The 18,632-nt window shown below is 40.1% G+C and overlaps 1 protein-coding gene across 1 annotated transcript in view; it reads right to left on the bottom strand.

Annotated features, from left to right (window-relative positions):
- LOC122937783 (carbonic anhydrase 2-like) overlaps positions 1–9,742 on the bottom strand; it is a 44,148-nt gene extending 34,406 nt beyond the window's left edge. Inside the window, exons 1-3 of the mRNA XM_044292821.1 lie at positions 9,650–9,742; positions 6,056–6,248; positions 4,912–5,109 (exon numbers count right to left, since the gene is read on the bottom strand). Coding sequence (XP_044148756.1) covers positions 4,912–5,109; positions 6,056–6,089 — 232 coding nt within the window. The 5' untranslated portion in view covers positions 6,090–6,248; positions 9,650–9,742. The remainder of the gene's footprint in view (positions 1–4,911; positions 5,110–6,055; positions 6,249–9,649) is intronic.
- Between the last annotated feature and the right edge of the window lie 8,890 nt (positions 9,743–18,632).

The following is an 18,632-nucleotide window of genomic DNA, read 5'->3' as shown; positions in this document are numbered from 1 at the left end:
GCGTGCCCCCAATCTTCCGGTCCGCAGCTCCGGAAAAAAATAGAGCATGTCCTAATATTGTCTGCAATTGCGGACGAGAATAGGCATTTCTATGGGGGTGCCGGCCGGGTGCACTACGGACGTGTGAATGGACCCTAATCAGTTGTTCCACAAAGATTTCTGGTGTAGATCCCTCAGCCCGCTCGGGCAGACCCAGTATACGAATATTATTTCGTCGGTTGCGGTTTTCTGAGTCTTCAGCCCTGGCTTGTAACATCTTGACCTGTTTCTGCAATTGTCTAGTGTCAGTTTCGCCCGCTTTGGTTATATCTTCCACGTCACTCAATCTGCGTTCCACTTCAGTGGTTCTTTCACGTATTTTGTTAAAGTCATGCCGCAGACAGCTGAGATGATCAATTTTCGCCGTCAATGCCGCTTGGCAATCGCTTTAATAATTTGAGAGACCTCGGCTGAGGTTTCTAAGGGAAGAAACCCTCCGCCTTCCTGATCTGTTTGACTCATGGCATCCATAAACACTTTTGCAACAGGAGAAGTAACGGATGTGGCAGTTTTGCGGCCCATATAAGAACCTCACGACAGGAGGAATAGTAAAATATGAAATAAGACAGCTTTGCCAGCACATTAATCGATCTTCACAGGATGGTCCCCAGGATGGTATCAATAGAAGGCAAATAGCTGGACGGCAGCAGGTGGAATCAGGAGAACCTGGGCTAGTGTAACAGTAGGCTTAGCAGGAATGATCCACTAGGTATAAGATATTATCCAGGAGAGATTTGGGCACAACAGATGTAAGTTGGGCAGGGCACACTTCCCACAGCAGTTAGGAGAATAGGTCTCTTCCAGGGCACAGTACTGTAACTTTCACAGTAGCTTCTATTTCTGGAGGGAAAGTCCTAGGTATCCCCTCATTAAGCCCTCCACAGAGCAGTTTTTTGTTCCCTCTATTTCTCTCACCCGCGCTCTCCTTCATCTAAAATGGCGCCCGCTACGTGTCTTCCCCACCTCCACCTCTGTCCCCTCCGCTTCACCAGCTTACTGAGATGATCCTTGGGGGCACCGGACAGCAAGCAGGCCAAGCAAGAGATAGTGTAGGTCAGGTAAGGTGTATTCAAGGCCAGATAGGGGATAGTGCTGCCTAGCGTAGTGCAGCTCCCTGCTCAAGCGCCATATACTGTACCGGCGCTCCGTTCCCGGCGGGGCAGCGCTACTGCCGACCACTCTCTTCTGCTCTCCCAAGTCCAAACGCTGTATGAGACAGGCTGGGGGAGTGGTGGTATACCTAATACTGGGTGAGTTCAGGATTTCCTCAGGATTACTCTGGAGCACTGCGTAGCTGCTTCCTTACACCATGCTGGCTAGGCCATGCCCCCCGGGAACCTGTCATGTTGAGCATACTGTCTTATCTGCAGGCAGCATGTTATGGTGCAGGAGGAGCTGAGCAGATTGATATACAGTTTTGCAGAAAACAAAGATCTTTTTTCTGCTTAAGAGTCCAGTGGGCGGTGCTATCAGTGACTGACGGATATCTCTGTGTGCATGCTGTCAATCACTCAATGAAACCGCCCACTGGAACTGAGCCCTGGAAACATTTCCATCATGATCCACCTTTTCCAGAGGACACACACACACGTGGAGACTGTTTTTCTGTTCTGGTGAACAATGCAAGCCTATGGCAACTGGGTGGTGAAGAATAGGAAACATGCCACCCTGCTAGATGTTTCAACTGGATTAAAGAAACAAGGTATGAACCTGCCATCCCGTCCTGTGCCGTACATGTACGGTACAGCAGCTAAGACGGTCCAGGTCCCCTTTTCTCTATACAAAAAGAAACTGCTCATACACAGACCACTGTGATCGGGGACCTGGTCCGGATGCGTTGCGTCTGCGTTCAGTGAAAACTGGGCGAGTTCGCAGGCAAAGTCATTCAGTTTTGCCTGCTTTCGCGTTCAGTTGTTCAGTTTTTGATAAAAAACTGAATGCGGTACCCAGACCCGAACCCGGACTTCTTCACTGAAGTTTGGGTTTGGTGTTCTGCAGATTTTATTATTTTCCATTATAACATGGTTATAATGGAAAATAATAGCATTCTTTAATACAGAATGCAACGTCAAATGTCAATTGAGGGTTAAAAAATAATAAAAACATTACTCACCCCATCCACTTGATCGCGCAGCCGGGTTCCTCTTCTTTGTTCTTCTTGAAGGACCTGCAAAAGGACCTTTGCTGACGTCATCACGCTCACCACGTGGTGAGCATGATGACGTCAGCGCAGGTCCTGCTGAATAAAGATAGAAGGTCCTTCTATATTCATTCAGCAGGACCTGCGCTGACGTCACCATGCTCACTACGTGGTGAGCGCAATGACTTTAGCGAAGGTCCTTTTGCAGGTCCCTCAAGAACAACAAAGAAGAGGATCTCGGCTGCGCGATCAAGTGGATGGGGTGAGTAGTTTTTATTATTTTTTAACCCTCAATTGACATTTGACTTTGCATTCTGTATTAAAGAATGCTATTATTTTCCATTATAACCATGTTATAATGGAAAATATTAAAGTAAATGGTGTCCCGAGTCATACATCCCTCGTCTCCTTAGCAACCATGCGTGAAAATCGCACCGCATCCGCACTTGCTTGCGGATGCTTGTGATTTTCACGCAGCCCCATTCATTTCTATGGGGCCTGCGTTGCGTGAAAAACGCATATAGAACATGCTGCGATTTTCACGCAACGCATAAGTGATGCGTGAAAAACAACACTCATGTACACTGTCCCATTTAAATTAATGGGTCTGTATTCAGTGCAGGTGCAATGCGTTTACCTCACGCATTGCACCCGCGCTGAATGCTCGCCTTACTGCTCAGCAGCGGCTATAATGTAACACCCTGTCCACCTGCAGATGCGGGATATTAACTAAGTACAATAATTAATGACTGCTTAATTTACTGCTACCAGCGTGCTCCGTATATCCGTCTGGGGACTCTGCAAGCTGTTAGCGTGAAAGCACACAGCTACTAATGGCAGCGCGCGCTCAGCAGTCCAGCCCTTTATCACATACACAGCACTGTATGACAAGTGAGCGGCCCATCAATGTGAGCCCGGGGGGTGTATACACTGGTGCACACCGCTGTACAGTGCAGCAAATAGTGAACACAATCGGTGATCTCCTTGCTGCGGTGACTTCCAAGGTGAAAGATAATGATCTTATAAACTGGAATTTCATTACTGTCCCTGCGCGGAGGGGCGGCTCCTACATTGTGTCAGGAGATCCTACAGTGACGTCACCGGTGAGAATGATAGATGGATGATAGAGAGAGATATGAGATGATAGAAAGATAGATAGATAGATAGATAGATAGATAGATAGATATTAGAGATATATAGACAGATGATATATAGATAAATAGATATAGATAATTAGATAGATATTAGATGATAGATAGATAGATAGATAGATAGATAGATAGATAGATAGATAGATAGATAGATATGAGATAGACAGGCAGACACATACATACTAAAAATAGATAGATAGATAGATAGATAGATAGATAGATAGATAGATAGATAGATAGATAGATAGATAGATATAATAGATAGATAGATAGATAGATAGATAGATAGATAGATAGATAGATAGATAGATAGATAGGTATAATAGATAGATAATAGATAGATCAAATAACTCTTTCTTTGGAGGTCTCATTCAGCTAATGATGTTCCGTATGTAATACTTTAATACTACAGATATAACCCTGACCTGAGCCCACTGGTGCATTAAGATACTTATCTCTCCTATATGACAAACACAGCTCTGCTACGTGTCAAACATTTTAAATGTTTAGCAAAGTCTGTGCACAAAAACATTTTACCACCACTGTAATAAACACTAGAGATACTGAGGGAGGCACTGAGCACATCACTTCTGTAAGGACTGTCTATAGGCTTAGTAGAATGCGCAGGGCGATGAGAACAATCACTACGATATATGTTACATTTCTGACTGCGTTTCTCTTTTTCTGCAGTGAACACTGACACTGATATTATAATTGTCCTGGATCCAGTGACGCCAGCGACAGCCAGTATTCCAGTAGCAGCCGACGTGTGTACATAACATATCTATTACAGATAAGGCCGCTGTAACCTTGAAATGTGTGCACCTGTAACAGGTAGGTACCGGCACAAGGCCTTCCAGTAAGGAGATTAGGTTGAGTCCTATGTGTGCTAGGGGGTTAAATGGGAAGACTTCTGGACATATCCAGGTAACGTCTCCTCACTGGGGGGATCACTGTAGAGCCACCAGTATATGTGGAATAATCAGTCCTAGTAGAAATAACTATAAGAGCATTCCCAACATATGATCTTCTGATCAATGATGGCCTGACCGCTGGCACCCCTGCCAAACGAAGGGGGAAAAAATTGTTTCCGATTTCTCCCTACAGCGTGAATGGGGCTGAGCTGCAGTTCCCTGCACAGAGCTGAACTAGCCCTGCTGCCTCCTTCATACTGGGTCCATGGTGGTCCCGACCATCAGACCAGGGGTGCACCACCAATGAGGGCAGGTGAGGCGAGTTCCTCAGGCAGCACAAGGTAGGGGCAAGGGGGTGGAGTGGGCAGCCTAAGGTCCATGGGCAGAAGGGAAGGAGTTAGGTTAAGAAATTGTCAATGGGGAGAGGAAGGCACTGTTTCAATTTTCGCCTCAGGCAGCAGAAAGGCTAGGTTCACCCTTGCATCAGATGCTATCACTTGCCCAAGGTCAGAGAGAGATATCATTAGGATGAGTGAATGAAATGATGGATGTTCACCAGTTATAGTGGTAGACAATGCACTACAGAGAAACGTTTCTAACAAGCCTAACCTTCACCCAAATGGTCAATGACCAAGTAATATCTATGTTCTGGTAAAAATAAACTGACCTGATTTGTCTTGAGAATCTTCAAATTCAACGTTGAAGCTATGGCCATTATTGAGGATGAGTGTCGCAGTGGATGGATCATAGCTAATGTTCAAAGGTTGAAGTGTTTGGTCGTATTTGGCTTCACCTGGTTTAATATCAATAGGGGATTGATGATCACCCAAAGCAATTGGAAAGGATTTATGCCATGTGTCAGGTCCTACAAGAAAAACAGCAAATGCTTTAATTATCGGCGGTCTACATCAAAGACATTTTGTAACATATTGTCAGAATTCATCATCATCATCATCCTTATCACAATCCAGTGTAAGTGCTGACAAGGTGTCTCAAGGTCAACCTTCGATGAAATGTTATAATGTTGCAAAATGTTTCCAAGTTTAATCAGTAGCTTTCAAAAGTTAATAGTGAATTTGCAGGAGAGCAGATAATCCTTAACATGATATTAACCCATTCAGGAGCTAGTTTGTATCTGCCAGGAAGCCGTATACAACGATGAGATCATCTCAAGCCCCATGTTAAAACCAGAACGGGTCAGAAAGAAGAGGTGGTTTGAGGAAACGCTATAAATGTTGCAGATTATCTTAATTCTAGCAATCTTGTCATTTCAAGGTCATGCTAGACAGAAGACGTGGAGCAGGAAATCTCAGCAGACACTGTGATGACTCAAGGTAACTCATAAAATCCTAAATCATAAGGTGGAAGTTCTCAGAGGAGAACCTAGCAGCCCGGTCTATACCATGAGTGCTATTTTAGGGAAACGTTCGGTCGTGATATCCATAGAGTCAGATGAATGATTAGCATTGTGAAAACCATCCAAATGCAATTAGTTTAATGTGTATCCCCACGGCTCCAGCCTAGAGGGAACCGCTCCGTGCTAATGAAAAGGCAATTTACGGCACGGGATGAGAATGGCTACTGGTGAGAGGACAGCCATGAAAACCGATACTGGCTGATTAGATATAGAAGGTGCAGAATTCAAAAATAGATGTCCACAGTGGTAAACTAAGGAAAGTCACCCATATCTTGACCCAGACGTTACACGTGGGGAAGACTTAGTTTAATGGTCTCTTAAAAACATGTCCTCAATTAACATACCACAAGCTGAAGAAGTGTCAAGAGGAAAGACACATGTTCCCATCACTCACCCTTGCCAGGACCATATCCCCATGCGTGTGCCATTATCTTCTGCTCTCAGCTCCTCTTGCTGGACAAGTCCCTTTGCTGGTTGCCAGTCAATGAGCGTCAGCCACCAGGTTTTTTCTTGCGGGGCTTTATAGGGTCCCACCAGCTCCATCTCACTCAGACCTCAGCAGGTGGGGTTGGCTTTCAGAGACCAGCCTGTTTTAGGGTGGAGAGTAAAAATTAACCCATCCTTCTTTAAAGTACCAGCCAGGTGACTTATCCTCTACTGACCATCTACTATCCTCCTCCCATTCATGATTTCTTCACTCCTTCTGTATACACATAATATATACACCCACAACTCTACAGTCCCATAACACCCAGAACAAGTCTTCTCCAGAACTGACAAGATTCCTTCAGCTCTGCCCCGAGATAGTGAGAGACGAGACATAAAACTACAAATCGCATCGCCAATGATATACAGTAGTACATAGCACTGCGGATGAGTAACCTATAGCACGGTATACACATCTATAGGTGCGATAGTAAAAGGACATATAGTACAAACAACTGCACTACATTACAGAGCACAAATTATACTACAATAGTACACAGCAATACACACATTATACTACAATAGTACACAGCAATACACACATTATACTACAATAGTACACAGCAATATACACTATACTACAATAGTACACAGCAATATACATTATACTACAATAGTACACAGCAATACACACATTATACTACAATAGTACACAGCAATACACACATACTACAATAGTACACAGCAATACACACATTATACTACAATAGTACACAGCAATATACATTATACTACAATAGTACACAGCAATACACACACTATACTACAATAGTACACAGCAATATAAATTATACTACAATAGTACACAGCAATATACACTATACTACAATAGTACACAGCAATACACACTATACTACAATAGTACACAGCAATACACACTATACTACAATAGTACACAGCAATACACACATTATACTACAATAGTACACAGGAATACACACATTATACTACAATAGTACACAGGAATACACACATTGTACTACAATAATATATACAGCAATACACACATTATACTACAATAGTACACAGGAATACACACATTGTACTACAATAATATATACAGCAATACACACACTATACTACAATAGTACACAGCAATACACACATTATACTACAATAGTACACAGCAATACACACATTATACTACAATAGTACACAGCAATAGACACTATAATACAATAGTACACAGCAATACACACTATACTACAATAGTACACAGCAATACACACTATACTACAATAGTACACAGCAATACACACATTATACTACAATAGTACACAGCAATAGACACTATAATACAATAGTACACAGCAATACACACTATACTACAATAGTACACAGCAATATACACTATACTACAATAGTACACAGCAATATACATTATACTACAATAGTACACAGCAATACACACATTGTACTACAATAGTATATACAGCAATACACACATTATACTACAATAGTACACAGCAATACACACATTATACTACAATAGTACACAGCAATACACACATTATACTACAATAGTGCACAGAAATACACACTATACTACAATAGTACATACAGCAATACACACTATACTACAATAGTACATACAGCAATACACACATTATACTACAATAGTACATACAGAAATACACACATTATACTACAATAGTACACAGAAATACACACTATACTACAATAGTACATACAGCAATACACACATTATACTACAATAGTATATACAGCAATACACACATTATACTACAATAGTAGATATAGCAATACACACATTATACTACAATAGTATATACAGCAATACACACAGTATACTACAATAGTATATACAGCAATACACACAGTATACTACAATAGTATATACAGCAATACACACAGTATACTACAATAGCTCACAGCAATACACACTATACTACAATAGTACATACATCAATACACACATTATACTGCAATGGTACACACAGCAATGCACAGGAAATTATAATGGTAACAACAGCAATGCTCACACTACAACAGTGCATATAGAACACTATAGTAAGGCACACACTTACTACAATAGTACACACACAATATTACGCCCACTATACTATAATAGTACACACACCAGTGCACACACTATACTACAATAGTACACACACCAGTGCACACTATACTACAATAGTACACACACCAGTGCACACTATACTACAATAGTACACACACCAGTGCACACTATATTACAATAGTACACACACCAGTGTACACACTATACTACAATAGTACATACACCAGTGCACAGAATATTACAATAGTACACACACCAGTGTACACACTATACTACAATAGTACATACACCAGTGCACACTATATTACAATAGTACACACACCAGTGCACACACTATACTACAATAGTACACACACACCAGTGCACACTATACTGCAATAGTACACACACCAGTGCACACTATACTACAATAGTACACACACCAGTGCACACTATAATACAATAGTACACACTCACCAGTGCACACACTATTACAATAGTACACACACCAGTGCACACTATACTACAATAGTACACACACCAGTGCACACTATACTGCAATAGTACACACACCAGTGCACACTATACTGCAATAGTACACACACCAGTGCACACACTATTACAATAGTACACACATCAGTGCACACTATACTGCAATAGTACACACACACCAGTGCACACTATACTACAGTAGTACACACACCAGTGCACACACTACACTGCAATAGTACACACACCAGTGCACACTATACTACAATAGTACACACACCAGTGCACACACTATACTACAATAGTACACACACCAGTGCACACTATACTACAATAGTACACACACCAGTGCACACTATACTACAATAGTACACACACCAGTGCACACTATACTACAGTAGTACACACACCAGTGCACACTATACTACAGTAGTACACACACCAGTGCACACTATACCACAATAGTACACACACCAGTGCACACTATACTACAATAGTACACACACCAGTGCACACTATACTATTCCATTACACAGTTAACCCGTTCACTAACACATTGCTGCTCCTCCAGTCCCCCTCAGCATCCCATGACATTGCCCCAGGTCCTCAGGTTTCTCTCTGCTCAATCAGAATGGCAGTGCTTTCGGGGACAGTCAGTGCCATCCTGGCATCCACTGCCCTGCCCTGGCAGCCTTCTGTTCATTGAGAAGAAGCAGGACAGGGTCTATCTTCCAGGGACCCCAGGGAGCTGCAGGGGCCCCATGCACTTGTAGGAATCCAGAGCAATGACAGCAGCATGCCTGCACTAGACTTCACCCAGCAATGGCATCCGAGGCATCATGTGCCCGATCCCCGGTCTCCAGCACCTGCGCCCTCCTCTCCAGCATCCATCACTACCCGTCCATCAGATGAGGGGTCTCCCATCTTCCACACACATGGAAGCCAAAGAACAACCCTGCCCCCAAAGTGAGCCCTCTACCTCCAGGTACCTACCTTGCCTCCCCCTGTGCCGCCGGATCCATAAATAACACCAGTCCTCGTGCATTGTAAAAAATCATACATTGACCTTGTCCTTCTGAGCCGCGGAGCTGTGTTGTGTGATGTGGATTTTTAATTTGGATGGGATTACATGACATATCTAGTATTATGCTGCCCCCTGCTGGTGGAGTAGTAGATCTACGGGTTGTTGCTGCCTTTCTTAACTGGTTATTGGCTCAACATTGACATCTGGTGGCGAAAATCTATCAGTACATTCATTTCTGTGCCCTGCTGCTTTTTCTTTTCTTTGTGTGTTTGTTATAATGGGAGTTAGTTATTTTATACGGACGATATAATATACATTATCTGTCCAATCAGACCAATAGTTGGTGTGTACTACAAAAGATCTGGGTGTGTAAACAGACTTAAGCCTGTTCATATCTCATTTTTGCTGTATATCAAGCAGATACGTTTAGAAACGCTGTAAAAAAATAAATAAAAATGGCAGCAGAGTTGGAGAAGATCATGGTGGCTTAGGTTGCAGAGATTCCCTTAAATAACATACAACAACCCTTAAATAATATTAACTAAACCAATTTATTTGTGTATAATAATATTTATTTGTGGATTATATATACTGGGATTATTTACTATTTTATATTTACCAATCCAATAAATTAGTACAATTAATAACTCATGTCCACTCCTACATATGAGCGACTTACCGCATAATGAGACATCGCGACGAAACAAAATATTTATTTATTTTTTGCGGGTGGGAGGGACAGATGCTTCTCTGCGCCGTCAATGCGCAATTAACGTTTAACTTCTTCTTTTACAGGTGTCCTCCCGCCTTGACTGTTAGGCTGCCATCCAATGAGGATAACGTTGAAGATAACTGACAAGAAATACAGTTGATCCTCGTGGATGACACCGATCACCAGGTAAGATAACTTTAATAACATTAATACAATGCCAGAACCATGCCGCCATGTGTTCCCTTCATTGTATTACACAATTATATAGGGCCCATTCATGGTGGCCTAGGTTCCAGAGATTCCCTTAAATAATATTAACTAAACCAATTTATTTGTGCATAATAAAACATATTTATTTGTGGATTATATAGGCAGCGATGTTCAATTATTTACCATTTTATATTTACCAATCCAATAAATTAGTACAATTAATAACTCATGTCCACTCAAACATATGAGAAACTTACCCCGTACGCCATGTAATTTATTACATGGCATCCCCCAAACATCGCAAGCCTGACTCTATAAGGTTTTGGAAACCTACATTAACAATATGGTTTCCAATGTCAGACAGACATAAGGAATTATTAGAGTAAAGGCCTCTTGTAAATCCTTCTATTTTAATGTGTCTGTACGAACAAAAACCTGTGTTAAATAAAATATTTTATAAATGCTTATTCATTTTTATTCCTCTTTTCTCTCTTTGTCAGACCAGGTGACCCTGGGGATCATTTCTGAAAATATAAGGATAGCTTTTGGGAAATTCAATCCTATTTGTGACCAAATTTGCTGGATTTCAGAAATGAAACTCAGGGAGCTAACTGTTCCTATGTCGTTCCACCTATATGAACAATTAATAAATCTGGAGGTGGAAAATTTTAGGACATTTTGTTACATTCAAATAGCAAGTCCTTTATTTTTAAGTCCTTTTTTCCATTCCAGCAAATGTTAATCTTTATTTTTAATCCTAATGTTGCTGCGTAGTTCCGTTCTTGTACATGTTTTTCCGCTCCAACTACAATGGAGTTTCCAACAATCTAAATTTTACGGGGTGAACCTACAAAATAAAGAAAACTAATCTACTATTAAAGATGGTCTTACATAAATGTTGAATCTATGCGATTGCCATCTGCCAATTTTTTATTTAAAGAAATCACCAACGGTCTCTAACTCAGGAGGTACACTCCTTTAACATATGAAATCACACAAAAAAAAAGGGAGTGCAACCAATATTTTTTATTTGTCTTTTCATTTAACTTAAGTTGAGCTGCCAATGTTGCAGCTCCGATTCGATAAGAAGCTAGAGAAGCCAAGTTGAGTAATGCATTTCTTTAATATGAAGATAAATTGGTATTTTGTAACCGGTGATGAGTCTTTATGGGTAAATAAAGGACCACATAAAGGTAATTCAGGTCTTATGTCCAGCCATCTTTTCATATCCAAAACTGGACAGAATAAAGGATTACTTCATGAGTTCAAAACTATCCAGTGTCCCCTATTATATTGATCTGTTTTAGACTTTTTTATAAAGATTTTTAATTGTGAATCGATTAAACATATGTCAGATAGTAAAATGGGTGATGGTTGTTTTTTGTTTTTCGCAGTTATTTCGCTAATACGAAACATAGTCTGAAAAAGATGTGTCTCGAATGCAGAAGAGCAAATTGAAGGTAAACTGTAAATTATATTACATAAATTGTTTAAAGAAATTGGTCTTATTCTTTCTCCCTGAGTAGATTGTTTTTTTCAACAAGAAATTTGAACTAATAGGATTGAAACCGTTATTTCTTTCTTCTTGAGAGTTACCAGCTAATATTTTTTTAATGGAACTGATTGCAATTTTTTTTCTCAACCAGTTCCATTATGAAGTGAAACATGTTTAGTGTATTATATTGGAACTTATCTATTTTTCAGCAGACTACATATTTTGAAAAATCACACCATACCCAACCGATCCTGCTGCATCTGAGTACAATTTTAATGCGTCGGAATCAATAAAGTCCTGTTGCCATATAGTATGACCATTATTATTGTCCAAGAATAATAACCAGGTTTTTAGATCTTCTTTTAATTGTTTATTTATACATACGTGTGAGAAAGGTGATGTTTTACCTTTAGTAGCCCTATATAACCTTTTTGAAAAGAGTCTACCTATTGGAATCACACATGAAATAAAAAAATAAAAAACCAGTAAAGATTGAAGATACTTCAGGGTGGTCTTTTTTCAAATACCGGTAAGTAAATTTGAAGCAGCGATTCTACAGTCTGTTTGTTTTTTCGGATAGAATGCTAAATTGCATGTTTTTTGTGTCAATATCAATGCCCAAGAAAGTTAGATATGTTGTTGGAAGAACCATTTTTTCCACAGCTAGTGGGATATTGAATTGTTTTGACATGTTTAAAAATTTGCTAAGTATAAACATGCAGTCATTCAGAATCACCTTTTCCAAAAAATAAAAAATCATTGAGATAATGAATTACTTTTCCTATAGATGGAGGTTGAACTAAAATCTAATTTAAAAAAGTGGAGAAGGCTTCAAAATAGAAGCACGATAGTGTGAAACCCATCGGTAGAGCCTTATCAAAGATATACGATCTTTGAAATTAAAATCTTAGAGAATTAAAACCACTTGGGTGTAAAGGCAATAATCTGAAAGCAGATTTTATGTCTGTTTAGGCTAATAATGTATCTTGACCCAACTCATTCAGAATTTTTAGAGAGCCGAGTCAAAAGATGCGTATGATAAAGAGTCAACATTTTTTTCAATTTCATCATTTAATGAGTAATTTTGGGATAGGACAAGTGATGAATTAAATGGAAAGAATTAATTTCCTTTTTTGGTACCAAACCAATAGGGGATAAATGGAAATTAAAGAAGGGGGGAGCGGAAAAAAGTACCCGCTACTCTACCTTGTTGTATTTCTTTGTAAAAAAAAATATTTTACTATTACTGGATTAATGTTAACTGATTTTAAGTTTTTGACTAACTTACAACCTATTCCTTTGTATTTTGGAACAAAGAAACCTTTAAAAAAAAACAAATTTTAACATATCAGCCATCTCTTTGTTTGGATACAAGCTTAGCCAAGGGATTAATTCTTGGATATCCACTGGAGTCGATGCTTTTTCCGTGAGCGTCTTTTGGGTTAGAGTGTCCAGCCATTCCCATCTTTTTAAAACATTTGAATACTGGATGGGATCCATTACAGAAGGTGCACTCATGGCGATATTTACAATTGGTTGCCCACTTGCACTGGTTCTCATCAAAAGCAAAGCAGATACCTCTTTTTGAATATAATTGGCTGTTTGTTTTTTGATGAAAAAGATGTGTTTTATTAGGCAACATAAGAGTAATCAAAAAGGCCTCCATCTTTATGTCTCCATTGAAGATTTGGGTAAACCGCCAATTTTTGACGAAACATTTCATCATATGAATTCCAAGCATTACCACCGAAATTCCAGTAGGCTTCTAATACAGAATCCATATAATAAAACAGTTTACTACAGAGTTCTGGGTGCTTTTCTCCTAGCACTGCTGAATAGATGCTTGAATCCAATTAAAAATAGATCTATTTTTTGAAAATTTAGCTTCTTCTTCGTTCTTAGAACCTTTTTTATCAGGTTTATCTTTAATTGACGGAAGCAGAGAATATAAATCTATATATTCTCTCTTCCATATTTTTTCCTTAGTGGATAAAGGGAGATGAAAACCTAAAGGTGATATGTGACAGACCATGGCTTCCTTAAAGCGTGTATCAGAAATACCTTCTACTATTATTGGTATGTCAGATACGGGTACAGCAGAAGTAGACGATTGATAAATATTTGAATTAGGCAATTTGTCATTATTTAGAATTTTTGGTTGATCCCAAATATTAGCAATATTTTCTTTTTTATCTCTCACTGACAAAAAGTTAATAAAATCGTTAAATAAATTGATTTTATCTGCTGAAATGGACCTGTTTGATGTAATTGGTGTGATGCACAATGAAATATTGTCACCATGAGAAATAACTGTCTCACCCTCCTGGCACGATCCTGTGGCAGTTGAAGGAGGGGGGGTTGAAGATGATATGTGATTCTTCTTAGAAGTTGCTTTAGGTGGCTCCGGAGATCTCTTCCTGCTTCTGGCTCTCTTAGCTGGTGGAGGCTGAGGTGAGTAGATTACTCTGTCCCTACAATTCCTCTTACTAACCTCCGATATGTTTGGATCTTTACTGTGCGTGTGCGCTGCGTCGACCAGAGAAGGATCGATCAGCTCGTGGCTTGTGCAGGGGACTGCGCAGAAGGATGCCGGAACGTCATCGGAAGGTAAGTAGGATAGGGACAAGCATTTTCTTAGCCAATCTTCTCCCCCATTAGCTTCAGCTTTGTAGATTAGCTCTTTTAGTAAGTCTTCTATTGGGGTGAGTGTAGCAGGTCCTCAGAGATGCTTCTCTGCACCGTGAATGCGCAATTAACGTTTAACTTCTTTTTTTACAGGTGTCCTCCCGCCTTCACTGTTAGGCTGCCATCCAATGAAGATAAAGTGGAAGATGACTGACCAGAAATACAGTTGATCCTCGTGGATGACACCTATCACCAGGTAAGATAACTTTAATATTAATACAATGAACGTAACCATGCCACCATGTGTTCCCTTCATTGTATTACACAATGATATAGGGCCCATTCAGAGCAGCTGTGCTGAAAGTGTCGAGGGTGAAGTGGTAGGAGTTACACATAAAAGAACCTTTTGAGATTTGGTTTGTTTCAGGTTCGCCAAATTTTTCAATACATTTGGTTTAGACCTGAACTTATTTTGCCCAATCGAGTTTGCTCAAGTTGACCTGAAAGTTGGCATGTAACACTATCAGGGCTCCTATTTTGAGTGTGAGAACGAGAGCCTTGTACTCTACTCTGAGTTTTTTTTTTTATCAATATATAAGCATTGTCTGAGATATGTATGCAGAGTATTGTAGGTCTGGCAATGCCCCTCTGGGTTTCTGGGAAAGATATTCAAATTAACTTTCCTAAGCCTATCTGATGCCAGCAGATGTTAGATGTGTGTCACAAACTCACCTGTCCGGGCTCCAGCAGCGCCATATCTGGCTTCGGTGAGGCCATGCCAGGAGAAAAGGGCTGCTAAGCTACGCCCCCTGGTAACAAAACAGCATCCTGTGTTTCTCCCTGCAGCGGGCGTGTGCTGGGAGAGATAAGCAGTGGGCTGATTGCTCAGCTGCTCTATTCCTGTGTGCTAGTGTTTCTGACTAGTGGAGCGCCGAGTCATGGACATATCAGGTTCTGCTCCAGAGACTCAGTGCTCTATTTTAATCCCTTCCTTGCCATACACCAGTGCCAGTGATAGTCTCTGACTCACTAGCTTTGTTCCTGTGCTTATTGGATTGTTCGCTCATCTGACCCTGGCTTGTCTTCTGACCACTCTCTAAATCTTGTTTCGTACTGCATGGCTTGTCAGGTTCTGATCTCGGCTTGTCTTCTGACCACTCTCTGACTCTCGTTTGGTACTGCATGGCCCGTCTGGTTCTGACCCATTTATGTATGACCCTGTTTTTGTGTTGCTTTGTCTCTTGTGTGTCTCTGCACATTAGTAGTATAGGGACTGTCGATGAGTTGCGGTCTTGCTACCTAGGACTTGTACTGTAAGTAGGTAGGGAAAGCGTGCTGGGTTCTAGGACAGGGCTCACTGTCCATGTCTGTCCCTACCTACAGGCATTACAATGTGCTAATTTTTATATATTTTTTCCAGAAACCCAGTGGAACTTTGGCTTATGATACTCCTCATGCATACGCAGTGCCCTCTATAAGAAGAAATATCCCAACCAAGCCCTTTCAGGCAGTCAATCAATTTTTTTTCTCAGCTCTGTTAAAGGAAAGTTACTCAAAAAGAGCTGGACTTCAGTGTGAGACATTTTTTCTATATTTTTTTTCTTTGCTTTTGAAAAGAAGTATTATGTGGGGCCACAAGCTTAGCAAAAGATAAAATTGCATAATAAAAAAACACTAATTGAACTGTTTGAGGCTACCACCGAAAGCTTAGTTGAAAAAAATAGAAGAGATTGATCTATGAAGTACAAGGATATAAGCAAATCAAATCTATCAATATGGACTTCATCCTGAATTAAAAAAAAAAAAAAAAGTGGATTTGTTTCAAAACTTAGCCTCCCCACTACAAACTTACATAGTATAACTAGAAGAAATACAGTAGCTGCTCATTTCACCCCTCAGATGCCCTGGTCAATTAATTTAATTTTTTCAGTATTAAAACGCAAAAAAAAAGCTATACATATGTGGCATTGTTGTAATCGTACTGACCCAGAGAATGAAAGTAACATGTCAGTTTTACTGCATAGGAGATGCTGTAAAAACAAAACTTATAAAACTGCAGCAGAATATTTTTTTTTATTTTTTTATAATTCCATATCATTTAACATTTTTTTTTTCCAGCTTTCCACTACATTTTATGCAGCCATAAATGGAACCGTTAGAAATGACAACTTGTTTTACAAAAACAAGCCCTCATACAACTATGTGAATGGAAAAATAAAAAAGTTATGGCTTTGGGAAGGCTGGGAGTTAAAAACCAAAATGGAAAGATGGAAAATCTCTTGGTTATTAACGGGTTAATTACTTCTTTTACAAGCGGAAGCAAACCCATAATGAGCAGGGAACAGACTGTTGCCCTGAGAGTCTGTCATCAGAATATGTGTTCATTTATAAATTTATAATTTTACTAAATCAAATTCCAATGTATTTCATTATTATTTTACGGAACAAGTACAATCCTTTGTTTCCATGTTCTTCTTTTTGTTTTGTTTTCTTGTGTTTCTTACTAAAGCATATAATCACATAATGAATTTTGTTTATAAAAAGTGGGGGGAAATGAAGGATGAACAAGGCCCATGCTAAGGAGAGAGCATACAGAATTCATATAGTTGTTACTCTGTATAAACATTTTGTTTATAGTGCATGTTACTTATTTTTGGCAAAAAATCATTGCCATGTTCAGTGTCACCTTTATACAGTGCCTTTGCATCATCTCACTGCAGGACAGCAGTACACTGCAAAGTGGTTAAAAATTAGTTTTTGTATGGTACATGCTTTTCTGTATATTTAAGTACAAGGTGTTACTAGGCCAAATTCATAGCCGCCACTAGATGGGACTGGTATCACCCTCTCTATACAAACGGGAGGAGTGAGACTAGTCAGTCTATCAGTCTAGTCTGAGCCAGTGAAGAGAACCGAAGCAAAAATATTGTCACCGCCAGTTCTATGAGAAGGTCTGGCAGACGTTCTTCTCTACCTCTTGCATGACATTCTTTGTTTTGGTTTCACTTTGTCATCTCTCCTTCTTTCCTTCTCCCAGCTGTCACCTATTTACACTAATTGTCTCCCTTTATATTCCCTTCCATACTGCCTCACTTTGCGGTTTATACTATTTCCTGGGTGAGGTGTTCACTGCTGGAGGCTGCGGCTGCTGATTCCTCAGATAAGTCTTTTTTCCTTTATTTGTGTTTCTTTGCTGGCTTGATTCTAGGTGACCCTGACTCTGTCCGTACTAAGTGCAGGGAGTCGGTGGTCGTGTCCCCTCACTATTATAGGGTTTTCAGGTGTCACACAGTATTAGGTACGTGGGCATGCAATCGTCTACCATAAAGACCTTTGCATGGGCATAGCAGTCAGCAAGAGCTCTAGGGGTTTTATAGGGCTCACCCATATGCTCCTTAGTTTGGGATCAAGCCAGTCGGATGTTTATTTATAAGTTCCAGCTTTCTGCAACACCATCTGTGACAAGTATGGCAGATGACAGAGAACCCAGCCCTCAATTAGACATCAGCCAGGGCCAGACCGGAAGAGAACTTTACTAGAAAAGCATGCCAGAAGAAAGAGAGAGGTGCTGAGTAGAAGTTCTGTAGAGGTGAATTGCATTTATAGTCTCTAAAGCCACATTGTTCAGTTGTGTAAAGGCTTCAGGACAAGTTTGCGAAAGGCAGAAATCAAGATATTCCCACTGTTCTATTGTGAATGAGGACACCATTGTTGTAATTACATAGCTCGCCACTGCGATTGCTGTAGCGAGCAGGTAAACAGAGAAGAGAAGGCAGTGCTTCTCATGCACTATAACAGTAAAAAGTGGACAACCCCTTTAAATTGTGAGTATGACAATCTGTGAGGTGCAGATCATTGTGTGTTATAAGGGTTCACCCTGTGGTTGCATCATTCCTGGATGCTTAAGTAC

Source organism: Bufo gargarizans, chromosome 5 (assembly GCF_014858855.1).
Source record: "Bufo gargarizans isolate SCDJY-AF-19 chromosome 5, ASM1485885v1, whole genome shotgun sequence".
In the NCBI taxonomy this organism is placed as follows: Eukaryota; Metazoa; Chordata; class Amphibia; order Anura; family Bufonidae; genus Bufo; species Bufo gargarizans.
This window is presented reverse-complemented; position numbering and strand designations above follow the sequence as displayed.